Here is a 27297-nt window from a genome sequence, read left to right as displayed (position 1 = left end):
CAAGACTCTACACTCCACCTCTTTAGCCAGACTTTTAGGAAACACCTCCTCTCTGAAGGTAAATCCTAAGACCCTGGTTCTGCATCTCAAGGCAGCTCAGCATCCACACGGGCTGCGCTGCAGGTGCTCAGGGATGAGCATCATACACATCGTTACTAATTAAAAAAATCAGGGCCTAAAATACAGCAAGCACTATGGCTACAGCCCAGTCATACCATGGGAGGTCTTGATTAACAGGGCTCTGTTAATGACACAAATTAGCTCATTAGCATACAGATGATTCGGTAACCAGCTGCAGCGGTGAGGGAAGGAATCCAAAACGCTTCATTAAAGCTCTCCTGCATGGCCAGTGTCCCGAGACTCAGCCAGCAGCGCTGCGGCTGCCGCTGCAGTCCCTGCTGCAGATGGATTTGCAGCCATTTCCTTCCCTGGGAGGCCACCGAGGGACAGCTGCCCCCCCGAGGCACCGCTGCCACTGGGAAACTCGCCTTTTGAACCACACACTGCGCTATTCTGCAGGACTCATCCATGCTGGGTTGTGAAAGGGGCTCAGCCGATTGCCGGGACCACGAAGGTACCGCAGCTATCACCAACCCCTCTTTCCTTGAGCCTCATCCCACCACCCGCATCCAGGCATGGGACCAACTACGTACCCATAAAATTCCTGCTCCTTGCAGCACCTCATTTACCTTCACGCCACACCGAACCAAGGCAGCCAGCTAAACTCCCAGTTAGCCGCACACCGGAGGCTAAAAGCACACCCGCTGCCCAAAGCTACAATCTTCTGATGTGTAAAGAGAAGAGATTAATTCTGTTCTATTACATCCTGCATTTGGGTGGGCAAATAAATTAGTAATGTCACCTCTTTCATTATCAAGAGCAGCACAGTTTGTTTGTTCTGGCTGCCACACAATGAAGAGTAAAAGAGAAATCTCCTGGGAGCTGGGCACTGCCATTTCTGGTTCACAGCACGGTGGGAAGAGATGCTGCCACCGGACCCTTCTGCACCTGCGGTTCCCTCTGCCGAAGCGGCTCCTCCTGCAGCTTGCTGGGGGAGCAGTTTCTGCAGCATCTTACCTGGATTCTTCTCCGCTGCACTCCCTTGGCTGTGTTTCCTCTCTGCCTGGCCAAAACCAAGTCTTGCAGAAGAATGTATCAGCCCTACTGCCCTCCCTACGTCACGTGGCCGGCTTAAAAGACAGAGGGAGGGAGAAAGGGAGTAAGAAAAACAAACACCATATTTTGGGCTGTTTTCTTTGCCTTTTGGGTTTTCCTTTAGCACTCATCCCTCTCTCGTAAGATTTGCAGGTAGTCCCCTGATGCAGGCAGCCAGGACTAGGAGAAAATCATGGGGCAGCAAGAGACCTGGACAAGGGCATTTGGGACACCTGAGACCCCACCGCGGCAGAAAGGGTCTGCACGTCCCGTGCTCTCTCTGTGCTGGCTGGTGCCACCGTCCCTGCAATGGGCAGATCAGCAGGGGAGCGCGAGGATGACGGGGGTCTCCGGACCTCCCCCCCACAAAGGTGCCCTCCAAGCCAGCACAGAGGTCAGAGGCGAGACCTGCCATGAAACCATCCTGGGGAAACACAAGGTACGCAAAAGCTACAGGACACACAAGATACGCAAAAGCTACAGGACAGCGGCCACAGAACGAGCAACGCCACAAAGCAGCATCGCTGCACCCATGCTCTGTACGGGCACGTAAAGCGGAGAAGTGGAAAAAGGTCGGATATTTTAAGCTGCCATTTGTGATGACTCCCTTTGATTCTCCTCAGCTCTGTGAAAAGCCCCCCTATCCCTTTCCCAAGCCCGCCTTTCAGCTGGCGAAGCCTATTGAACCCCGAGAGAAGAGCAAGTCCAGGATCAAGGCTTTTTCCCCAAGGATGTTGAGACGTTCTGAATGGGAGGGGAGGGCCGGAGCGACAGTGCGAACAATGGCACCACTCAAGAGCATGCTTCAAACAGCAGAGCAGCCGGGCAGACCGGGGCTGCCTCATCTCCCACCCGGCACCGAAGGTATCGCAGCCTCTCCGCTCCCAGCGCCTGCGCGGGAGCTGCAGCTCAGCCGCATCCTCGCAGCCCCGCACGGCATCTGGGTACCACGGGCTCCTGCGAGTGATGAAACCACAAACGGGACTGTTAGCCCTGGCGTGGGACAGCAGATGAAATCTTCATGGATAGAAGGGGGAAAGTTTGAGCAGTGCATCCAAATTTTCAGTTAGTTAGTTAGTTAGTTATTCAAGGACCAATTAACCTTTCCAGGAAAAAAAACCAACCCTGCAGCCCATCTTGCAAAGTCACGGTGAAATGATTGTCACGTTTTAGTCAAACAAAAACCCGGCTGAGATTTGAACTTTAAATAAAGTGAGAGAACGTAGAAGTAACAGATTGCCTGCTCATTTGCAGGGGTGGCATCACGTGCGCTTTTGGGGGGAGGGAAGGATTTCACAAACCATCTGCCAAAGTCTGCTGGGCCACAAGCGGTCCTAGGGCAACAGCTCGGAAATCCTGTTTCAATCTTTCCCCCTTTTTGAGTCCCCACTGCAAGCTCAGGAACGTGTGAACCCAGTTTCCCAGTCTCTTCCTAATCACCGCTATTTTAAAGTGAGCTCCAAATTTTAAGAAGTCCAGAAAAATGCCACTGTAGGGCAGTCAGAGAGGGGACAACACAAGCCTCAGACCTTGGCGGGGGGAAAAAGTGTGATGCTTCAGCTCTCCAGGCATCGCTTGCTTTGGCAGGAGCAGCGGAGCAAGGACAGTCAGATCCCTGGCAAGGTGGTATGCCTGCAAGAGTGAGAGCGAAAGGAAGGCGGCATATCTAATCGCGTGTGCTAAACTAGTATTGAGCGACAGCGGTAATACGTGGTTGCCTCCCGCCACACAAATATAAACGTGAAATTCAAAGCAAATCAACAGAATGGAACCGCCAGCTCTTCTCGGGCCCTGCACGCTATCAGCGGGATCATAAATATACACGAGTCCTTATCTAAAGTATATTCATCCGTGCAAGAGCCGTGCAGTCTCATATTTCATGTCACACACTGTCCCAGAACAGGCTGAAGTTTGAAACATCAGGCCACGAAAAAATAAGTAAATCAAATGGCAGTGTAGTTTTTAGGCAACGGGGGTTGGGTTTTTTGTTTGTTTTTAAGAAAATCTGCCAGTCCACCAAAAAACTGCGCCGAGGGGACACAAGGCAAGCAAAATCTTCCCCAAGCCCTGAACTTTTACAAGCCCCTAAAGCCACTGATACTTTAACAGCTGAAGATAAATTTCCCTGCCCCAGCTCATTAACAAACTCGCTAATTCCCCGATTTCATTAGCCTCCTCCACGCGAGCGTGACCCAGGCCACGAGGGGAACACTTTACCTCCTGCCAACCGCTACCCACCACTCCGTTTCTTTATTCCAGCCGCAGGGAGAGACCGTGCCCGCCGGTCGGGCACAGCTCCTCGGGGACCTCAGGGCTCCCCAGGGCCCACCGGCTGCCGAGGGTCCCCGCGCCGGACAGGGAAGCAGCTGGCTCCCAATGCCCCTGGGAGCCGCACACCGTGTAATGGCTCCGCTTTAGAGGGAACATTGATTTGAGAGGAGCACAGGGACAAAGCTAATGGAGTAGCGCTATCAGCCTGCTTTAATGCTTCGCCATTAATTTAAGGTAAGAGGTGCCGGAGGACTGCAGGGAACCTGTTTGCAGCTGCATAGAAACGATGCGCCGTGAACAGCCAGGGACCAGATCCACCACCACGGCTGCTTCCAGCCGGGTCGACTGCAAGGCTGTAAAGCACAACGCTGGTCAACGTAGGTGCCCGCAAGCCAGCAGAAACTGAGACTACTGGGCTAGGTTTAAATTATGTCAAAAAAAAAAAAAAAAAAAAAAAAAAAGAGCAGCGACCACAGTACCAGGTTCTGTGCAAAGCATCACAGCCTCGATGCAGCTGATGGAGGGCAAAGCCCCCGCAGGCACCCCCAGCCCAGCCACGGCAGGACGGCATCGCTCGCAGCCCCGGGGCCACCATTGAACCCGCTCCGCTGCCCAGGCACGAGGCAGGGCGGCCACGCGGAGCAAAAACCCCTCGCCTTGCACATCAGCAAGCAAATCCGGGGGGAGAAAGATTAGAAAGCAGCGCACGTGTGATCCTCGGCGCCAATCTGATCATCACTTTTAAGAGTAAGAGCAGTTTAAGGTAATTTTCTAGAAGATTTTAGAAAAAGCTAATCAACTTCCCCTTGGAAGAGAAGTGAGTGCATTAGACACTGTTGAATACCTGCTGCTGCCGCTTCTCATTCAGCCTGTGAGCTCCGCTCTGCTCTAAAGGAGAGCTTGCTACATTTGACCTTTGCTTAAACTTTACATGGAGTTTCCATTTGTCTTCTCTGTGAACTCTTCTGCTTATAGATTCATTCTCCAGGAAGACACAGTATTTTTTTTCCCTCAAGGGGATGGCCTCATTTTGGAAGACTTCCTCCCGCAATCTTCTCTGCTCTCTCGAGTTCACGTATGTCATTTTATACCTATTCCCGAGTTTCCTTTGGGAGAAGCTGCACATTAAACTGAAAGGCGATTAACTATTATAATTGATTCAAACACAGCCTCTGAAAGGGTGATTTGCTACGGTATGCACAGAAGAGACGACCACAGACCTCAAGAAAACATGCTGCCTTCGGGGGAACCAACTGGTGCCCACTAAACCCTGAGCATCATTCAGCGATGAAACCCAGTTTGACCAGTAAGGCTGAAAGCCTCCATAACGCAGCTGCCTGCATTGGTGCTTCTTTCCCAATTCTTTTTAACAACCTACTCTGCTGCACATCACGCGTATTATTAGCATTATAAAGAACGCATTTGTGCCCCGTTTATCTTCAAAGTCACCATAAAAGTGAACCTGAAGTCTATTACTCAAGCGCTGCTATAGAAATCCGCTTAATTAAATTCTAAAGGGCTTAAACCAAAAATATACATTGTGATGATGTGGGATAGAACATAAACTTTTTAATAGTAGTAACCAAGCACATTTACCATTTCTACAGGTGTAATAAAAATGCTAATATATGTTAATGTTTAGTCTGTGGTTAATGTTTTGTCTTGTTAATTTCCCCAGGGCTTTTATTACTGATTTAAATCTGCCACACTACCCCAGCGATTGCATCGCCTTCCACAAACTGCACACCACACTCTCAAACGAATGCTGATTAACGGAAGCAAAGAAACATTTAGCTAGGACAAACACTCTTATTATATGCTTGTAATCATTATATACATTTTGTCACGAAGATGGGAAAGAGACAACTCCCCGCTCCCTCACTCTTCTCACAGCAGAATATATGATTATTGGCATAAAAATGAATTTACAAGCCTTTATTTTAGGAAGCACATCATTATTAACTAAGTAATGATTGTTCTTCTGGTTCCAGGCACTCGAGCAGAAGGAACAAACCGAGTATGATAACACAGATGTCTTCTACGCACATTTCACTAAAATTCCTCATTAATGGAGTCCTAAATGTTATTAATCAGCTCTACAGTATTACAATTTCCATTATTCAGACATCACCTTGCAAGGATTACATAAGAGGCAACATCCTAACTCACTCACGCAGAGCAGCAGGAATCGCGGGAAGTGACCTACTCTCCGTGCCGAGGAGAAGAGCATTTAATAATGCATTACCTTTAAATAATGCAATGCTATAATGTGTAAAACGCACACAAACACTAATGCTTAGAATAACAGAGCGCCTGTCACATCAGTGCCCGTGGTGACGCCCAATACATGCTGCAAACACGCACTACAAATGCTCAGGGACCCCTGCAGCCACCAGACCAGGTTACGATGAAGGCCATCGCCACCTGGTTTGAATACCAGGTCTTCACACTCCCGCAGACCACGGAGGCATTAACGAGGCACTTTTATAAAGAAATATAACTTCATTTTTAGATCCCATCCTTCGCGTAGAGCATCACAAGACACTTTGCAGAGGCTCGGTGTCACAGCAGGAACATGGAGCCCAGGGAGGACCGATGGGTGCCCCCTCCCTGGCCTCATTTCTTGTCTTCAAAGACAGCTCTGACCACCAACCGAGAGAAAAACAAGAGAGCGCTCAGGAATTGATGGAAGAGGAGCCAACGGCACGGCCACCCTTGCAGACCCCAGCTGCTGCCCAAGGCGCTCGCCATGCCCCAGTGCGACCCAGGGGCTAACTGGTGCTGGGTCCTCAGGGCAAGGAGCAGGATGCGTTCCCCACACAGCCACGTGCACTGGTGTGACAGAGGCGACAGGAGAGCTGGCAGGTCCGATGCATCGCGTGGTTACGTGGTCGCTCTACCCCAGAGCCTGCGTAGGGGCGCGGGTTCGGCAGCTCAGAAGAGCAGTGAGGAGCGCAAGGGACTTTTTAAGGGTTTCAACCCTTGGTGCTAATTGCTGTAGCTGGATGATCCCCATCTGCAGTTCCCCCTGCTGCGTCAGGGTTCAAATAGCTTAAATCAGACGGAGACCACCACTGCGTGTCCATCGCTGCTCCCGTTAGGGCATGCCACCCTGTCCCCAGGAGGACCTGATGCCCCGTACCCGTGCCGCAGCATCCAAGGCACCTCCATGCTGTGTCCCACCACATCCCGACCCCTGCGCTGACCCGGCTTCTCCCAGCGCAGCATACCCTTCCCTCAAAGGAGCCGTGACCTCGGCGTGAGTCGAGCCCTTTCAAACCTACATAAAATAATGCAAACAAGATGTTTCTTCTTTCTGGCGTCCCCAGCATGCAGCGTTTAATCCTCCGAAGAAAGCTGCTTTGTGTTTAAGCAAAAGGCTGTTTATTGTTATTTATAGGTAGAGAGGAAGTCAGACTAAATGATCACAGTTGTTCCTTCTGCCTTTATAATCCATGACATATAATTAAAGCACAACTTTTCAAGTCAGTGTTTCCCTCCAGTGTTTTGTTAATTCCATATTTAACACAAAATTTGGTTTTCAGTTCTGATGGTCGGACCTCAGCAGCAAACCGCAGGGCAGGCGGCTGGTGCCCCAGACAGGGCTCTGACCCAACCCAGCCAAGCGACTAGGAGAGTCAAGGAAAAAGCATTTGCTTAATTTTCAGTACACGCTTAAACAGTTTTCCCAAGCAGAGACATTTCCTGGAACAGGGCCCCGTAGCATACTAATGCACCCATTATGGTTTTAAGTTAGATCTCCGCAATATGATGTTTCTTAGACAACCAAACTAAGGCTTTATTCTTGGAAAGAAAAGTCAGCCTTGCCTAAAAGGTGACAACAGAGCAAAAGGGAAGATGTGGAGCAAAATCCAGAGAAAAGCAGGATTTTCTCTGTGCTAGACTGACCAAAGCTAGGTTCAGGAGCAAAACGCGACAGCACCTGGAGCCCGGCTCCTGGTGAAGCCCCGAGCCCCCGACATGCTGCGTGGCTAACGTGGGGCACGGCAGAGGCTGGGGGCACGGCTGCTCCTGACCCCAGCTGCTGCTGTGCCTTCGGGACTCTGATTCCCCGAGGAGGCTGAAGATGCTCCAAACTCAACCAGCTGATTTCAGCATTAGCACTGAATCATCTAACTTGCCAGAAAATTTGGACTCAAGGTAGCGAAGCCCATTTCTGCTAAGGACGCTAAATACATTGCAATCACACAACTGTGCTTTGCGCATACTATAATGCTTGCACAATTGCTACTGCAGGCCCCTAAAAAACCCTCCCGTTGCGGGCAATTAAATCTGCTCCATCCCAACAGACTGAGAAGCAAAGCAAGGAATTGGCTTGAGGGATTACCAGTTTCTACCAAGAGGTTTAAAAAAAAAAAAAAAAAAAAAAAAAATTACTTTCTGCCCCTCTACCTGTTGCAGAGCGCCAGTAACCGAACAATAACCCCTTTGAGAGCACCAAGTTCAGCGCAGGCTGCGAAGTCCGGGTCTCTTGGAGGAGTTGGCAGGGAAAAGGCTGGGACTGCCCGTCCCGCCAGCAGCCGGGGGAAGCGGAGCCCGGGGCAGCCCTGCTGCCCACCGAGGTCCCCCCCACCGCCGAGGCTGGGGCGATGAGAAACAGCACGGGGCAAAGCCTCGTGTACGACGGCTCCAGGCAAGCGCCGTGCGCTTGTTATTTTCCTTCCCCGGGTTAATTGGTTTCCTTCGCAGATTTCTGTGGGTTTTAATATCGCACCGTGTTTGTGCCTACGGCGCTACAGAAAGGAACAATCCGAGAGAAATAAATTCCTAGCAGCTTAATTTAGAGAGGAAAAACAGATACCTGCCATCAGTCTGGATCGTAAGCCAGCAAGCCAGAGACAGTGCCTATAATAGGTTATTTAACAGCAGCCGTGTCAGCTGGGTTGCAAATGTGGTCAATACCTACCCGTCCAACTTCCCCCCAGCAGCCATGAGTAGAGATTCAATTATTCTTTGAGAAATACATCGTTAAATAATTAAAAAGTTACTGCATGACTTTTGCCTTTTCTTTTTTTTTTAAACCAGACCGATTCAATTTTGGAAGTATAAAGCCATTATAATGTGTCAGCTAGCAATTAGCTACTGTACACTGTTTATTCTTGAATATAATCTTTGAGTAGAAGGGCAATATTCTTAGAAATGCAGCATTAACTCGTTCCTCAATGACTTTAATACGGCTCTTTTCAAATTACTGCTCATAAAATCTCAGGGAAGAAAAATTTACTGATGATATCCCATCTCCTTAATTAGTTCTCTCTCTCTATCAGCAACCCAATAGCAAGTGTAATATTTATATAAAATAAAGCACACAAGGCTTACCACTAACTCTGCTTTAACTGGTGATATCAAATCAAGCAGGTAAAAAGCAATGGCTGTTTTGCAACCTGTGCAGACTGCGCTCACAGGTATACGCAGCTTTTCAGATTTATACTTCAATAAATGTTTGTACTGAAACCATCCCAAAGGTTTTTATGCCACTAATAGTATTTTTCACTGTAAAATGCTCTCCTCCCTTCCTGTGCTGAATGGAAAACCTTTCCAACCCCGAAGGGTTTGGTACCCGTCATTCCTCCCCACTCACCCATCCCTTACAAAGGACCATAACCCTACTTATTTTAACCTCCCCACAGGAACAACCCCCCTGCCCAGCAGCCACCTTTTGCTCCCTCCATCCACCTTTCTCTTTCCAAAGACCAGTTTCTGCTAAAACAACAAGGCTGTAGGCACCAAAGCTCACCAAACCATTCGAACGGTTTTTAAGCTGCTGAATATCTTCAGCAGAATAATTACAAACATTTGTTTTCCAGCTAAGCCTGGAGCAACCCCACAGCACATCAGCCTCTAGCGAGGGGTGCACAAGGCTCTCCCCGTGGCAATGCCGTGGATCTCCCCAAGCAAAGCTAAAATAGAAGCGTAATAATTGTTATTAACGGAAAGTGGTGAAAATATCTCCGCACAGCAGAGATTAGCTGCTGGTAAAATTAATCCATTCAAGGCCAACAAAGGGCTCAGGAAGGCCCTGTGTTCTTTTTTCATTGTTTTTTTTTCTTCATCTGTTGATTTTTCTTAGTTTTGAAGCTACCAGATCCATAGTAACTTTTTTTCCCTGACAGTCCTAGCCTAATCCAAATAAAGGTCAGCACCAAGATAATTTACCCAAAACATGGCAGACAAGGCAAAAAGACTCCCATTAGATTTTTGCTCATGATAAAGGAATTATATTTCTCCCAAAGACAAATCAGGCTTATTGACAATGTAAATCATTCTTTTCTATAAAGACATAAATATCTGCAGGGCTTTTCTGAGACTTTGTTGTAACACATCTTGTTTTTACATGTACTGCGGTTAGTACAATTGAATTACAGAATGACTTACAGCATTAGATTAGCTTCTGTTTGATTGAGAATATCTTTATAATGGAAATCGGTGTGCGCTTTTAACCTCGTTACAATGCTGTACATGTCTGATTAATATATTAAAATGACTCATTCAACAATAGGCTGTTTGCAGACAGAAATGAAATTAATTCGACTTTATCACAACACCTTTATTAATATCGTCAAACTGAGGACTAGAATTTGATTACGAGAAGCAGATTCCAATAAACTGATATGCAACAATTCCAAAATGAGGGAGGGGAAGCATTAGATTGAAAAAAAAAAAAAAAAAGACTAAATACTTTTAATGCTTTTTTGTGCATCTTCTTTACTTTCCACTCACCTTGCAAGTTGTAAGCTGGGCATTCCCACAACTCACTGAAAAGATAAAAATCTTGCACCAAAATCTGCAGGTAGAAAGTGTTACTGAAATGCTTTCTGGCTCCTAACCAGCAATGGGAACATGAAGCAAGGCTTAGAGATGTCCTGGACATTTTTCAGCATCTGCTGGGCAAACCCTTTTGGGCCCATCTGCTCTGGGCTACTGGTGCCATTTTGCTGGTCAGAGCCATCCCAGCATCACCTCACGCGGTTCCCGCTGTCCTCAAGCACTCTCCGCTCTGTTTTTTGGGTTGTGCCTCAGGGAGGAGACAGAGGATGGATGACTTAAATACCAGCACAGGCAGCTGAGGTGTCTACGGAAATAGCTGCTCTCTGGTGCTCTGGAGAGCAGCAGCATAAAGTTTATTTGTACAGTGATACAGATCAATACATGCAATCCAAGAGTTAATAAGCTTTAGAAAGACATAACTCTGAGCACATCAGTCACCCCCAAATTATCCTCACTAACCACCAGGCTCACTCGCCCTCTCCAGGTCAGTGGCTAAGGGCATCATCTCTACCACCGCTGATGGCACGGAAGAGAATTAGGTGTGAAAAGTGATTAGGTTAGAAAGGTACACCTGCATAAAGAATTGCTGAATTTCCCAACTGCTGGCTTGCTTTCTCTTTTTTTTTCTTCCTTTTTAAACAGAAATAACTCCGCCAAAGTAGCTGTAGGCTATCGGCACAGCTTTCTACAGCCAGCCTGCTCTCACTCAAATGAGTCTTTGGAAGAATAATGCAGTTAGCAGCAAACCTCACCCTCCGAGAGCAGGCTCCGTGCCCTTGGGGGTTTATTAGTGGGGGAACACAACAGGTAGGGATGGAAAAGGCCGCCGGTTCATTTTGCAGTAACCCGAGAGGCCAAGAGGACTGCGCGAGAGTTCTGCCAGCAACGAGGGGTGCATTGCTGCAGTGGACGGCTGAAAAATCTGTCTCAATTGTTTGTTGTAATTTTTTTTTCAGCTAAATGTATTTGTAGATGGCATCTTTCATGCCTGGTACCTCAAAGACACTTTATAGTAAGATGTAAAAATGATATAATTCACAGCACCACACACAGGCAGAGAATCCAAAATAAAGCAAAACACTCACTGCAACCCAGCCCCTCATCCTCTCCAGCGCAAAACAAAATGCCTCTGCTCTGCCTGGGCAGCTCTGGGCACTATTTCTGCTTTGCAGAGGGTCGCTTTTAAGTTTCTGGTTTGTTCTTGGCTCATTCATCAGCATTGCTAATGGGAGAGTTAGTTCTAGTTTTAAGGCAGCAACACTCACAGGGGTTACTGTCACTGGAAGTAAACTCAGCACAGTTAAGATGAAGGATGCCCGGCGAATGACCCCCGATGGAGGTCTTAGTGGAAACTCCAGTCACGGATAATGAGGCCAAAAGAGGGTTTAGCGTAAAAAGCATAAAGAGATGGATATTGGTGAGCACGAGTCTGGCGTTGCAAAGCTGTGGGTCTTAGCAAGGATAAAAATCTTCAGGAAAGGAAATGGGCCAGAATATATTTTGCTAATAAGGCAGCTATGTTAATAGAGGTCGCCGGACGCTGCAGCAGTCTGGACAGCAAGCGAGGGAGCCACGTCCGCGGGGCTGATACTCGGGGGTTTTATCTTTCTGATGAAACAAAGACGTGCGGCCAGTTTTGAGAGAGAATCCCAGAGGCAGGTCCCCAATTCCCCAGTAAGCACAGAGGGCCATGGCTTGTCTGGAGGGACAGTCTGGACCGAGCTAAATAAGAGGAAAGGCAGTTCATGCCATGGACATAACTTCTCTGCGGGCTCCTCAGAAGCCAGGCGAGTCAGCCCAGACGTAAAAGCCTCCTGTTTCTGCCATGCACCAGCTTGTAGCATCCTTCAGGTAAACTAAATCTGGATCTCAGCAAGGACCCTGAGCATAAGGCTGGTTTAATTCTGAAAGAGGTTCAGCTGTAAAGCTCAGCTGCAAACACACTCCCAGTGCCTGGGCTGTGCCCCAGCCCTCCCCGTTCGGAGGGGCAGCTCCTCCCCGGCCGGCACCTCCAGGTCCCACGGCTCCTGAAGCAGCAGAAGCCTCAAGACACCCGGAGGGAACTTTCTGACACTGTGATCTTTGGTTCAGCCTGAAATTCAGTTTTTTTCCACTTAAATCCAATCTACTTCAAGACCTCAGATTATGTCCTTGACCATTACAATCTACTACACAATGAGACAGTTTGAAATTTCAAAGCCTAAAGCGCGGTGCCCGAGGAACAGACACCCCCATACATCCCCTCCTGCAATGTGCACAGTCTGCTTTGGATGACATGATCACCAGCTCTCTCCTCTCCTACATCCCAAAGTATCCCACATCCAGCTGCCAAATACAGCTGTGATGGAAGCCAGGAAAAAGAAGAAAGATGAGACAAAAAGACGACGCTCTGTGCAGTGAAGCAAGCTGCGTAATATTGCAAAGCTGTGTACCCTCATTTTGTACTAATGTCAGGGCATCTCAGAACCAAGTATCTTTTTAAACGCTTGGGGGCCAGCTGCATAACACAACAAATCAGCTCCTCCACTAAAACAAGGAACAGGCCAAGTGCAAACAGGTACACAGAACCAGTAATTAATCTGCACGAGATCTTTAGGCTTGTTCTGACTTCAGCTCAGAAAAGATGCAAGACATCCCGCCACGTGCAACCTGCGTGCATCTCGCTCGCGCTGCAGCCAGCATATGATTTGAAGTGAAATCAAGACAGGCTCAGTGGGCGCCGTATGATATTCCCGCCCCCAAAATGCAGCAGCCTGAAAAAGCTCTTTTTAAGCCACAGAGTAGTGGGGATGAAGTTGCCACCAGCCGAGTGATCTGCCGCTGACTGAAGTCAATGAAAAAATTCATGTGAGCTGCACTGCAAAGATGGGTTGGGCATCAAACGCGCTGTCAAAAAATGCTCCCCATGCTGCCGTGTGTGCATGCAGGGAGGCAGGAGCACCATTAGCAGCTACCTTCTACTTTTAATGAAAAAAAAAGCATCACTGCAAATTCCATTGAAATGGTACAACATGCCAGAGGCTAGAACATGTCCAGTTGAAAGGACAGAGGGAGAGCAAAAAAGGACATGACAATATAAAAGTTTACAAATAGATGCAAAATCAAATGCTATTTTAAATTAAACCCATGTTGATGTTTAACGCCATCTCCTCTGGCTTTGCACTGGCAGGTTTGAGCATTGCTGGCCACATCCACTGCTTCCACCTAGCAGCTCTGCGCAGCCCCATGCACTCGCCCCACTTCATCCAGACCCAATTCTTTGACAAATTGACCCAAAGCCTCACCGTGCCATTGGGGCAAGCAGGAGGGGAGACCAGCGTGCCACTTTGCCCATGCTGGACCCCAGCAGAAAAAGGGCAAAGCTGACCAAAGACCACGAAAGAATGCTGCCTGTGTCCTCTAGACGCAAAGGACTCTTGTTAGCAGTGAATTAATTGTGACACCAATGGCCTCCCTCCCCAGGCCAGACAAGAGGTAAAACTTTCACTAGGCTGAGACTAACCTCTGAGCCTCACTCCCTTAGAGAGGCAACTGACGGTCAAGAGCACTCATCCCAAAGTCCCTTCCAAAAATGAGATGCAGACCCTTAATTCGCTACTGCATATTTGAACTTTAAACCAAAGATTTAAAACCAACAGCAGCATGCCAAAGTCGCTGGATTTGTTGACACTGAGCTGCAAAACTGCAGGCATGAATAATTTTTGCCCTTATTCTTTCAGCACCAGCCAAGCCACCAACAACATGGGGATTTCTAGATCAAAATCAGCCCCTTACAGTTCAGCGCCTTGCCATATGCTTCCCTAACTATCAGAAAATCTTTAATATCTGAAACCTCTTCAGACAACGAATTGTAATACTCCCAAGGTATTTCCACAGGAACAGGAACGTTGCTGATACTGTCCTTGGTGATCAGGTTTATTTTCATCCTGCAGCGGGAACAGATGCTTGCCTTCACATGCCTTATCAGGCACGTTACACTGCCTATCACAAAATGGTTAACAAAAGTACATGATAAACACACCTTGGGATAGCTACGAGTGGGTCTGAGCTTACTGAAAACCAAAACCTCACCCATATTTCCAGCTTTAAGTGAAAAATGGAGCTAGTTACCAGCAAGCATTAGAGAACAGCCTGAGGATTAAACTTTGCCGATAAAGAAACTGAAAATACAGAGGCTGTACATCCAGCCGACTATCCCATGAGCAATGCCAGCAGAAAGCAACCCACATTAAAAGTACAAAGAAACCGATCTCGGCGTCTCAAAGGGAGTGACTTCTCGAACACTGCTGTAATTTCAAAGCTTTCCTCACAAGTCTCTTGCCAGCTCTAGCACAGAAAGAAATCCATTAGCAGAAAGGAAAACTCACCGGAGCTCCCTGCCGCTGCAACCCACCGAGTAAAGCAGCTTCCAGCAAGTCACCAGGTGAGCTGGCTCCAAAAGCAGCTTACGGGCAGCATCCAGGGAAAACTGCACCGGCATTGCCGTGCTGACAAATGCACTGAATCACTGTCTATGGTGACAGGTATTTTCATCCCTGAGTGTCAAAAGTCCCTTTACTTACATATTCTTGATTTTCATCCCTGTGCATCTGCTGGTGCTGCAAATTCCTACACCAATTTGCAACAGAGCAACGTTTCTCTCTGTGGTGCTACAAGCAATTAAAGTAGCTGGTTATCTTTTCAGCAGGCTCATGGTCTCCCTACCAGGATTCCCCCAAAAATCAAGGGCAAACGAGGCTCCAGTTTGCCCAACTCTGCTCCTCCTTGGGGCTCCCCCGGCAGCTTCCCACAGCCAGCATCAGAGCTGGTTTCACACCCGGCACTCTGCCTGTGCTGGCTGGGATGAGCCCTCCGGCTTTGGGATAAAACCAAACCCAGCCCGCGCTGTGGCTTCGCCTCCTCAGCAGCTCTGCAGCACAGCTATATAACCTAGTTAACCCAAACCTGAGCAGTCTTTTAAAGGTGTTTGCAGGGAAGTAAAACAGCCGGGATCTGCTCACAGTGCAAGCACACTGAGAACTGCACCCTGCTCCCGTGCGGCGCTGGTACCCTTCCTCTAACCTGCTGCCCTCCTCAGCACAGACGGGTGCGATCGGTTGAACGAAGGTCTGGCTACCTTCATTTTGCAACTTAACAGGATTTTCTAGAAACTCAACCATCAGTTCTGAGTGAAGAAAAACGCTTTACTGAGCTCCCTGGTCTTTCCTTTCTAGGCGATACTCTGCAGGTAGAGCTGCACGGTTCCACCGACTGCAAGGGGAGCAGCAGGGCCTGGGCAGCTCTATCAGCCCACATCTTTGCATTTCTCCCTAGAGATGCAGATGTCCGGGCTGGGGCACACCTGCCCGCCAAGTTTCTTGACATGTTTTTTTGGTGGTGGGTTGCTGGTGGTTTTCATAATGTACTTTTTCTATGAGACTTGTAAGACTAATCTTGCATTCCTTTGCAACCTGTTCTCGTTCCCAGATTTGGTCGTGTTACAGACACATCAGCTCCAGAGTATCTTCTGTGCCTGACCGTCATCACACTAACACGTATGGGTCCTGCCAAGCAGAAAGTCCTGTTGCGCGAGGCGGGGAACGGCGACTGCAGCTCCATATCCAGACGGAGAGGCACCCCACAACAGCTAAAGGGCAGGAGAAGTCCTTCCACCCCATCCGAAGGGCTGAGAGGGGACACGTGCCCTGCTGGGTGTGCAGGACAAAGCAGCTAACGCAGCCAAAATCCACCTCCCTTTCTCTGACAACTCACACCTGCAGTGCATCCTCCTCCTCACATTCAAGACATGGCTACAGCCTCACCCCAAGCCACCCACCTTTTTTGGTTTGCGTCTCACTATACTATGAGTTGCCTGTTGTTTCCAACTCTGTTGGGATGGGTTCAAAACCCTGATGAGTTATGGAGCGAGGGGGAGAAGCATTAAGAAAAAAATATTTACGTAGATAAATTAATATCTGTGTCAAATCAACAGCCTTCACACCTCAACTCTGCACCCTTTCAAAATAAATTTACAGTGCTAGCTTAAGGTAGGGAACCCCACGGGAGATCAACTATTAGCTATGTAAGACACCCAGACCCGTCATCTCTCTTGTACTTACAACAGCAGAGAAAGTATTAACTTCAAGAGGTGCTGGGGTTGAATATTTTATGAAGTTTATTCGTACTGCATCTCTCAGATTGTCTTTGTTTGTGGTAGAAAGCACAAACAGACTGACTAAAATCACTCTTCCCTACATTCATGATTAAAATAACTACAAGAGGTGGACGTACTAGGCACATTTTCAACCAGGGAAAAAGTAGCAGATAGGAAAATCGATATAGATATAGCCCTAGACAGAAAATTTTTTTCCCGATCTGCCAGAAACTCAGCCTCCTTGATAAAGTATTTTAATAGCATATTTTAGGGGGGCAAGTTTTTAAACAGACAAATTGTAGAAATAATAAAGCCCTAACACACCACCGCTGACAAATTAGCTATTAAAGCAAGGCTTGGGATGGGAACTGCCTACTGCCATATTACTGAATTCACTCTTCTGCATTGCTGTTTACATACCAGGAACAACACCAGCACATAGGCTTACATTTAAATGCATGCCTGGAGGGACACAGTTTCCAAAAGCAGATTAACAGTACTACGACTCCTCATCTTGGGGACTGCAGAGCTCCTCAGAAACCTACCTGGAGGCTCTGCAACACCTCTGGAGCTCAAGTTCACATGCCCCTTGTAGCCAGGTCCGCTGTAAGCTATAAAAGCGGTCCAGGTCCCCATGCAATTGCCTGCACCCAGCCTAGGGGTGGGTGGCGAGGGGGACAGAGGAGCAGCCGCATGGAGGAAGGATGCTCGGTCAGGTAATGCACCCGAGGACCTGAAATACCAGGAGGAAAAACTAATGCCGCAGAAGTGCCACCGATGCCGTGAAAAACCAAAGAAGCCCAAAGGACAGACAAGGGCAGTGGTGCTGTTATTCCGGCCATAATCACTACGGGCATGGAAGATAAGTTTTCCATAATTCCAGGGGATTTTAATAACAATTAAATAACATGTCATTATCCTTAATAACATACAGGTGAATTGAACTTTGCCTACAGAAGCAGTGGTGGCCAAGGTCAGTAATAAAAGAGGTCGATATGAGAAGCCAGCACGAGAGCAAAGCCCCACATTCTCAAAGACAACTCCCATGGCATTTTATACTTTGATATGACAATGGTGTCTAAAACCAATCATATTTACAGGATAACAGTAAATACAACTGTTTGCTTCCGGGTATATTCTTTGAAATCCAATATGTGCTGATAAGTTTAACAGAGAAACTTTCATTCCAGCACAGCTAAAAAAAAATTTTAAAAATTGTATTCTATCCCTTACAGGCAGAAATATTTACCCCAGATGCAGATTGGCTATCAGAGTCAGGCCATCTGCAATGCTGCAGTTAAGACTGTCAGCACTTCCCATTACTGCCTTACTCCTCTACTGAACAGCTCATACCTTCATTCGTAAAAAAAGTTGCTCTGGGCTCAGGTTTGACGTAAGAGCCTTAGCTGAGCAACATTGGTGTTTTAAAAATAAACTTTAAAAACCCAGTGGCCATTCTCTTTATAGTGGCAATTGCAAGACAATTGGCTGGCTTGGCCTGGATTTTTTTCCTCTGCACTCCTGTAACTGAAAAATGTCTCTAGAGCAACTAAAAGAATCACTCAAGTATTAAATAATCAAGAGGAATTATGTTTAAATAAGTACCTAACTATATATGCCACTAATGAATTCAAACAGCTCTATCAAATACAAAAGCACCGAATGGTTTTGCAATGCTCAATGATTTTTTATTTTAAAGGAAGTCAATTTATGTTCTGGTTTGGCAGAGGATGGGCAGATTATGGCTCTACTGCCATGGCTTGTGTTGACTTTAGTGGCATTCCATCTACTCATCTTCCCACAAGCACATTCTCTGTAGACAGATCAAGGTCTCAAGATTCGATAATATAACTGACAGTCATGTTCCTTCACTGTATACATGGACATCTTCAAGAAAAAGTGCATTTTTATTGTTGTGCCAATAAAAGAAGAATATGGGAGGAGAAACACTTATCCTTTCAGGATCGTACAGCAATGCACGTTGTGTGTGCTTGCAAAATCTGGCCTACAGCCTGTAAGGGCAATGTTTCTGTTCTGCCTTAGCACCTACAAGCATGGTAGGTTTGCTGGTGCAAAACATGTTGGATGCTTTTGCTCACAGCTGAGTATGTCAGCTGATCTTTCAAGATCAAATAGGCTCACACTACATGTAGAAGTAAGTTTTGTTTCTTGCTGCCTTGGAAATGCCAAGTGGGCTTAGAGTTGAGCTGGGTTTTCTCTCTGGTGTACATCATTATCACCTGTAACATAAATTCTCCATCTCACCTGACCTCAAGCTAAACCTACAGTTACATCTCTGCTCCTTCGCTGTTCCAGAGAGGGTTGACAGGTCCTGATCGATGGGAGAGGAACCTGCCCTGGCTCCACAGCAGCAGAAGTCGATCCCAGCAGAGCTGCTGCCCCCAGACCCCGCCAGCTGGAATCTCCCTGTCTGTGGTCCTGGGGACACAAGAAATGCTTGGCAGGCTGCTGGAAAACAGGGATTTTCTGCAGAAAGGGGCTAAGGCATGCAGGTTGAAAGCCAGTGTCCTGCACTGTACCCTGGAGCCTAACGTGCTGCCCTCAAGTCCTGCCTGCACCCATCTGCCTGGGTGACCAACAGTAAAACCCAGCCCTCAGCCACAGCCTCCTCCTGGTCACTGCAACACAAGAGTAATCCAATTTACTGGAGGTTTGGTCCCTAAATCCCTTCTAAGCAATGAGAAGAGCTTGCACCATGTGTGCCAAACTACCCAAAGAGTGTGAAACTGCCCGAGTGCCACCACGTTATTTCACAGCCTGCATATGTGCGGTGGCATGTCTCAGGCAATCACTAAGAAAGATGGCACATAAAACGGCACAGAAGAGTGCTGCTGGCTGAATGCCACATAGCTCAAAATCCATAAGCCGATACATTTCCACGGTCCCCAAAAAGATAAGAGTTACTTTCGGTGCAAGTACTACAGTGACCTACATAAACACAGCTCTTTTGTAAACAGGAGTCAAGAACGACAGGAACAAGCAGCTAACAGGGAAACGGTGGCAGATTTTAATCATCGTTGGCTTTAAGCAAACTACAACAGCATTCCTGCACCTTTGCCCCCATCCCCAACTCTACCCTACCTGCACGGAGCAGCTCAATTGCATCTCAAGAAAAACCTCCTCTGCAAAACAAGCATCGTATTACCACAGTCCATTTGTCCTTGGCGTTCAGAGCAGCAGGATTTGCTGAACAAGAAAGCCTCAGTTTCTCGGGAGGCTCAGAAATTCACACAACTTGTTTTTAAAGAGTCAGGTCACTCCTAATAAAAGAGAAATAACCTTGTCCCTGGGATTAAATGCAGCCCCAAACTGGAATGAGTTACCAAAAGAGGGAAAACCAGATCTCCTTTAGTAAATCAGGAAGCAGGGGATGCCATAGTACGTGCCTCCACTTGGCATCTCTCTGGAGGTACATTTTAGCGCTGTTAAAGGAGACGGGGGACACCTGGAGAGCAGCACCAGCCTTTCAGAGCTACCCAAGGCAAGTGCGATGCCCAGGGAGTACTGAAGATGCTGGGACATCTCAGCTCCTGATCTCACAGCCCAGGTACAAGGCTGATGCCAGGATTACTCCAGACCCTTCTGCTCTGACCAACCTGAAAAGAAGCAAAGCCCTTAACTGAAGCCCAGGCCCCACAATCACCAGTTTCAAATGCTACCAAAAGTTTTTTTAAAAATCAGAGAATTGGGTTGGGAGGGGGGAAGGAGATAGGAGCTGGTAATTGAAGCATTTGGGGTTTCTTGCTTTGGAGGAAAGGGGCAGGTTGGTTTCAACACGTAGAGCTCGTGGTACACAACTGAGCCCTGCCGTGGCAGCGAGCTGGGGAACTGCAGAAAACTACTCACGGTTGTTGAGAGCTTTCCTTCGTTCTTCTGCACGTAGACGATCGCATCCCGCACCAAGGAGAAGAGGTTCAGGAGGACGTGCTCCATGTCATAGATGCCGTGCATGCCTTTGGTCAGCCCCTCCAGAGACCCGATGTACTCTCGCCAGTGGTTATCGATCTCTATGACGCCTGCCAAGCATCCATGCATCACCACGCTGCAGTAGCCGGCACAGGGCTTGGCCAGGAGGAGCCCCTGGCAGTGCGAGCAGTACCACATCTTTAGCAGCGCTCGTCCACAGTCCTTGCTGAATTTTAAGTGGTCAGTAGTGTTTATCACCTCGATCCCCAGGTTGAGCGCCTGCAGAAAGACTCGCGTGGCCTGCAGTGACTTGGACACCTGCGTCATCATCATCTTCGGGTAGTTGCCAAAGACCTTGAGGTCTCTCCTGGCTGCCCGCAGGCATTCAGTCATTTCCACGGAAGGATCGGGGAAGCCGGGATTAATCAAGTGAGAGTAAACCAAAGGGAATAAACTGTCAAAAAATTCATTTATCATGTCATTAACGCTGATGTCAGAGCCCAATATGTACAGCGAGACATCAGTAAAAAGTTCTCCAACAAACTTAAGAGCTCTGGGCCCCATGCTCTGGTAGTGGGTCCTAAACATGCTGTTGGTGAAGTTTCTTGCATGCCGTACTACAATTTCAAAGGCTTCTGCAAAACAGAACGAAAAAAAATGTTATTAAGAGACGACGAGCTCAGAAACAGGGAGGATAACGTTATACCGCATTACTGCTGCAAAGGCTGGTCCCATCCTGCCCGCTTCGGGTCAAACGCCTGCTGGCAGCTGTGCCTGCTGCAAAACTTACCAGCATCAGCGATTTTCAGGGGAAATGCATACATTCTTTAAAACACAAGCTACATTTCAAAATGGCAAAAAACTATGATCTAGTTAACATTTCAGCTTTTAAAGAAAATATTGATTCAAGAAAAGGGCTAGACTGCAATTTCTTTCTCTCCCTCTTTCATATTGATTTGAAATTAACAGGAATTCTATCTCGAGACTTAATTTAAGACAGAGATAAACGTTTGACAAACTGTACAGTGTTTAAAATCAGGAAACAGTAAATGCTGACATTCCATTATGAAAAGGAAAATATTTATAGAAGCTTAATCACAGAGGATATTCGGACTCGACCCCCAGCACCCGCCCTGCGCTAAGCGTCCTCAAAGCCACTTGAAAAGCCTCTGCAGTGCTATAGCTTTCCCGAATGCGTCAGGCTCACTTCAGCTCCAGATCCAACGTTTCATCTGCCCCGGGCATGAGCTGCTCCGTGGTCCAAAGCGATGCTGAGAGCCGGCGACGCAGTGTCCATCCGCGGGTGCCCAGCCAGGACCGCTCTCACACACATCAGGTTGTGCCAAACTGCCCCGTGAAGCTCAAGTTTTACACGGAGACCGTCAATTTGCTAGGAAAAGCCAGGCTGCGTTTTCCCCTCTCCACCTTCAAAGACTTGAGGACTTTCTGCCCACACCTCCTCCACTCGGCAAGCAGGAGAGCCTCCAGCAGCACAGTCACTGCCCAGTTATTCCCTTAATTACAGCCCTCCTCACCAGGAGGCTTCCAAAATATCCATACTCAGGTATGCAAAGACAACGTATCTACACACACCCTAGTTTGCAAGTTAAAGCATTACAAGGGGAGGCCACCAGTGCAAACTAAAGTCTTTTTCTTCGGCCAAATCTCTCTACCAGCCTGTGTCCCACCCTCCAGGGTACTATTCATAAAATGCTAAAAATAATGAACAGCCTCTCAGTTCACAGGTCACTGATACCCCGCGATGTAACCGCTTTCAACTGTGTCACTCTGGAAACACACATCCAGGCTCAATTTGCATGAAAATTATTCATGTTCAATAATTAAAGGGAATGTTTAATTTTTAAAACCATAAGTGTTATTTTTCCCATTTGTTAAAGCTGGGATGCAGCTGAGCATGGCCTGACGTGTCTCCACGGGGGTTTGTTATCAACGCTATCACAAGCAACGTCAGGCCTTGCTGCTCGCCCTGCATAACCTCTCGCATTACTCAAGAGCTTTTGAGACCATCACATCTCCAGGACTTCCAACTCTTTCTTCCCGGGTGCCCCCTTTGCAGGCAAGCCTGGTGGGACAGGGACCCAATGCTGTTTGCTGCCCTCCACACCAGCATGCAGAAAGCTATGGTGTAAGCAGCGACCAAAGCAGAAATTACTGATGTACAAACAGCGTCTCCATCCCATCTGGTGTCCGCGCACCTCTCGGGCACGCCGCTGAAGCAGTTTGTCCACAGCTCCCGAAACCCACACCAGGACTGCCCCAGAGCAACCATCGGCACTCCCAGACGACAGCAACCCTTCCTAACACCACCCGTTGAGGGATGCAGGGACACAGAGCCCCTCTCTCCATGCCTCCCTCGCCACCACGGCAGGCATCTCGCTCCTCACACCCGTACAGAGTATTGCAAAGCTTTCCAGGCACAACGGCATGGCTGACACAGAGCGGGGTAAATGTGTGGGCTATGCAAGCAGAGCAAATTCTGGTTGCACTGTTATTAAAAGTTTTAAAACAAAAGAAGTCTCTTTAAATAGGGCACATGGATTACAAAACTTTTTTCCGTCTTTATCCTCAAGAGCACCAGAATAGCTTTTGCCTCAAAGAGCACAAAGAACTTTTTGGACCAGTGTTTTTTTGACAGCACTGCAGACAGTGCCAGGATTTTCATGCTGTGCCTCACCATTCGCCTTTAACCTCTTCTCTGTTAGTTCCCTTAGAAAAAGTCATCCCTCTTCCCTTTTCTCGCTCCTCTGTGCTTTGCAAGTTATCATCAGAGCCAAGAGACTCTTCGCTGATTAGAAAAATATTCCAAGCTCCTATGCAAACCTCCTATGGCGAGAAATGCTTCAGAAAGGAATCAAGAACAGTGGCATATCAGAAAAGCATGCACACACAGTCCCACTGCTTTAAAGGTCATGACATGCACATAATTTTTATCATAATAACTGGCTAAGAGTGTCTATTTTATGCGCCTTGGAGCTTTTGCATATATCCATTAGAAAGCGCAACAGGGACTATAAAAGCATATGGAGCCTCCTGCTGCCCTATTAATAGATGCAAGAAATAATAAAACTTTGTAAAAAAAAAAAAAAAAAAAAAAAAAAAAAGAGTCTTACACATCCAGAATCTCTTGCACTGAACTCCCCTAGTAGTTCCTTATTCTGAAATATTCCTCGCAAAGGGCTGGCTGCAAGAATATTAAAGCCCCAGCTGCCAGCAGCAGAAGTGACCCACGGCCAGACTCCGAGCACTTCAAAGAGGAGGAAACTTTGCGGGTCAGTCCCCTGTGCTCCCATGAGTGAGCCTCAGGGGGAAACAGAGGGGACGCCGCATTAGAGAAGCGGCACGGGCTTCTGATCCCCCATAAAATCCCACAGCCTGGATTTACTGCTGGCAAAATCTGCCCTGCTCATAACATGGCATTATTGAAACTCCTATTGCTGGAGAACAATTGAATCTTTTCTTTCTTCTATTTTTTTTAATTCAAGGACATTTTCAAAAGCCGCAATTTAAGGCAGCCAGTTTGCAGGTCTAGCTGAAGCAGAGTAAATACCTTAACAGCACCGGTAAAGCATAGCATCAGACTTGCACCCAACTTCCAGCAGGCAAAGGTACCACAGGGCAGAGCAGAGCTCAGGTTTTACAGTCTCCACCACCATAGCTATGCACACACAGCAGAACTCGACCATGCCACAGGGTTATTTACCTGCTTTTAAAATATTTTCTTACATGATTAGTAGGAAAAACAAAACAAAACAAAAATACCAAAACACCACTTTTGCATGCACTAAAATTTAAAAAGCCCTGATCCACATGTCTGGCTCGAGGAGATGACCACCTGAGCTGCTGCGGGCCACCATGCCAGAAAGTCAGTCCTGCCTCAGTAGCTCTTAAGCACATTTCATCCACCTAAAGGAGCTGAACGCATACACAAATTGTACTCCAAAGTCATTTCAATCAGCACAGGGACAAAACCTGGGAGCAATTTAACACCCCATAGCACCACGGTGCTGTACCCCAGGATGGATGGGAAGAACCGTACCGTGCCCAGGTGAAACAAAGGGACCGTATGCAGGATGAGAGCCAGAGCATCATCACCAGCAAAGCATCATATCTGGTGCGCTGGTACCGTACATCTGCTGACTACCTCTGTCAAGGGCAGTTTATCAGGGCTCCCAAAGGATGCGCGACATGGCTGAGTCTCTACTCTAGACCACAGTTACCAGGTACCAGTTGAAAAGCATGGGCTATTACTCATTTTTCCAGCAGAACTCTTGCTGAAGCACCTGGAGAGGAATTGCTGCCCAGTTCCAGCGGCCAGGAGGGAAGGGCTAAGCTGCTTTCAAAGTGCAAAAGCTCCCCAGAACGCAGCCCGGGGATTGCTGCACGGCCACTGCAAACTGGCAATTAGAGAAAAGAAAATAAATTGTAAAAGAGCATAACAGTGCCCTGAGTGGGGATTACTGGCAGGAGAAGGAAATCACTGCGTTCTCGGCTCAGATAATAAGAGTCTGCTGCTTAGTAAAAACGCCAGCTTTCCTGAGAAGGCACGTTTGCTCCTGAGCTGCAGCTACTTCAAAGGGGCCAACGCTGGGGCCGGAGGAGCTCCGGATTAACCTGCTGGCTCCCCCAGGCTGCAGGAGGCTCCAGCCCAGTCTGGGACTTGATGAGTTTATTTAAGAGATTATGCGATGCAGTCGCCCGAACCGCAAGGAGCCGGTGCGAGCAACCCCAGCGAGCCATTCCCGCACGGCATCCCCCCAGAGAAGCAAGACCTGAAATCCAACGGCGGCGGCAGAGCCGGTGCAGCTACAGAGACAGCAGCACCTCCAGGTCTGAGATTAGCGAGCGCAGCTTCACCAGCAACCGAAGGTGTTTGGAAACGTGCCGCTGCCAGAAACGGGGAGATCTGTCCTCCCTCTGCTCCCCCCCACGCCAGCTCTCCAAAAACCAGCACCACAGCAGCCATCGTTGCAGCCACCTCCCCGCACCACCGCGGCCACGGGGAGAAGGTGTGAGCTGGCACGCAGCGGGGGGAAAGTGGGATCCGCCACGGCGGTCAGGCATCACGACACGCCACGGGCTTCAGGCTTGCCCCTCCGTTACTGTGCCGCTCTTGTTTTGCTGCAAACGCGAGCTTCCCAACATGGACGGCTGCCCTCCTCTGTGCATCAGGCAGCACGCCACACAAGTCCTCTTTGGCAAAGGCACACCGAAGACAAGGGAGCTGCATGGCAAAACTTGCTGCATCAGCAGCCACCTTCCATGGCGCACCTGATAAGGGAACAAAGCAAGGTAGAGGTGCAGGAGTGTCTGACCCACGTGTCCCTCAGCACATGGACACCAAGGGGTTAAAATGGCACCTACAACCTTGATTTTACTGTTTCTTGACATCCAGGCACACAAACCATGCAACCATAAAGCGCGCTCTGAGCAGGGAGGCTCCCACCACGGCTGCTCCAACTGCCCACCAGGAGCTGAGCTCCCAACATTTGCACCTTTGCAAAAGATTGTTTTCTTAAAAACTGGGCAATTGTCTCCCCACATTTAAACCTTATCTTGACCATATAAAGATATGCCTTCACAGTGGAGAAACTACAACATGTTTTATTCCACTACCAAGAGCTAGTAAAGACAAGGCTCAGTTTTATTTTTTGGGAGACAGCCAGGCAAATAATCGTAGACAAGGTCACAGTGTCACCATCATGTTGCTACCACCCTATAAAACCTTCAGGGCCATTTCCTCCAGGACTTCACGGCAGAGTGGTGAATCCTCACAAACTATCCCAAATTGTAAAACAAACAAGAAACTGATTTCTGTGCAGCAGAAACCTCCCTCGAGATCAACGCGGATCACTGGCATCAAGCTGAATTTCTCTCTCTGCAGATGATGATGCGTTTTGTGATTCACCGCACCTTTCCTGGGATGATGCTGCTTGGAAGTGCCCTGGGCTGCAGGCTGCAACGTTGCACACAGCGCTTCCCTGTCCTGCACGTGGGACCATTTTCAAATCTCACCAGCTCTACGTACCAAAATGCACTTCAATGCCTTTTAGGTGTGAATGCGCCCCTTCTCCCCCAATAAATCTCATTTATGGATGCAACTGGTCCAGGGCAGCAAGTGAACCTGAAGCTCGGTGGATTTGCTGAAGTCCCTCTTTCAGACTCTGACGGCTCTCCTCGTGTCTCTGGGTTTGCTCCCCAGACCCCTTCCCCGGAGGGTCCCTACTCGCAGGACCTGGTACCAAACTCTCTGTGCGAGGCACAGCAATAACCGCAGGAGCCGGAGAGCCCCCAGCCCAGCCAGACTTCACCTACCGAGCTGCCCTGGCTCTTCCTGCTCTCTGGCACTTCCCTGCCGATGGTAAAACCTCATTTACTGCCTGTGAAATGACCTATTGATGCAAATCCCTCTCCCTTCACTCCTCAGGACACAAGTCATGTCAGGAGAGAACCACGCACTGGAATCCCTCCCGTCCGTGGGAACTGTTTCCATCCTGAGGCAAAAACATGGGTCTCCAGGCAGGGCAGGGGAAAATTCATCAGTTAATTAATCTGGTCCTAACGCAACTGCTGCGTCCCCTTCAGGATTGGGGTCTCCAAACCTTTAAAAAGTCCCATGTACCTAAAAACCAGAAATGCTCAGCCCCTCAAAAAAGCCACCAATGTTCACGGATGGGAATTCAAATGTTCATCAAGGAAATGCTAAAAGTACTGGGTTTTGTAAGCTCAACAAAATATCTTCTGACACGGCAACTGCCGCAGTACTGCTAGGAAGCGGCAAAAAAGAGCCATAGGCATCCACATGTGAGTGAGCTCTAAAGAAGGAAATACTTCTTTAATATCGCCAATGAATCAGATAACTTCAGACTCATTGCAGCAGCCTGTGTTCCTGAAAGACACACAAAAGAGCTCACCAAGAGAGAAACAACTGTTTGCAATAACGGCCTGGCTGCCACAGGCACTACTGGTGAGATGAACCACAAGTCATTTTTCAAACAGCAGGT

General features: G+C 48.1%; 1 protein-coding gene across 2 annotated transcripts in view; it reads right to left on the bottom strand.

The window, feature by feature from the left end:
* Positions 1-27297, bottom strand: part of GPC3 (glypican 3) — a 153784-nt gene that overhangs the window by 61809 nt on the left and 64678 nt on the right. For both annotated transcript variants that reach the window (XM_029997350.1, XM_029997349.1), the window contains exon 3: positions 20216-20910. In XM_029997350.1, coding sequence (XP_029853210.1) covers positions 20216-20910 — 695 coding nt within the window. The remainder of the gene's footprint in view (positions 1-20215; positions 20911-27297) is intronic.

This window comes from Aquila chrysaetos, chromosome 21 (genome assembly GCF_900496995.4).
Source record: "Aquila chrysaetos chrysaetos chromosome 21, bAquChr1.4, whole genome shotgun sequence".
Classification (NCBI taxonomy): domain Eukaryota; kingdom Metazoa; phylum Chordata; class Aves; order Accipitriformes; family Accipitridae; genus Aquila; species Aquila chrysaetos.
Note: the sequence above shows the minus strand (reverse complement) of the source record. Positions and strands in the feature narration are given on the sequence as shown.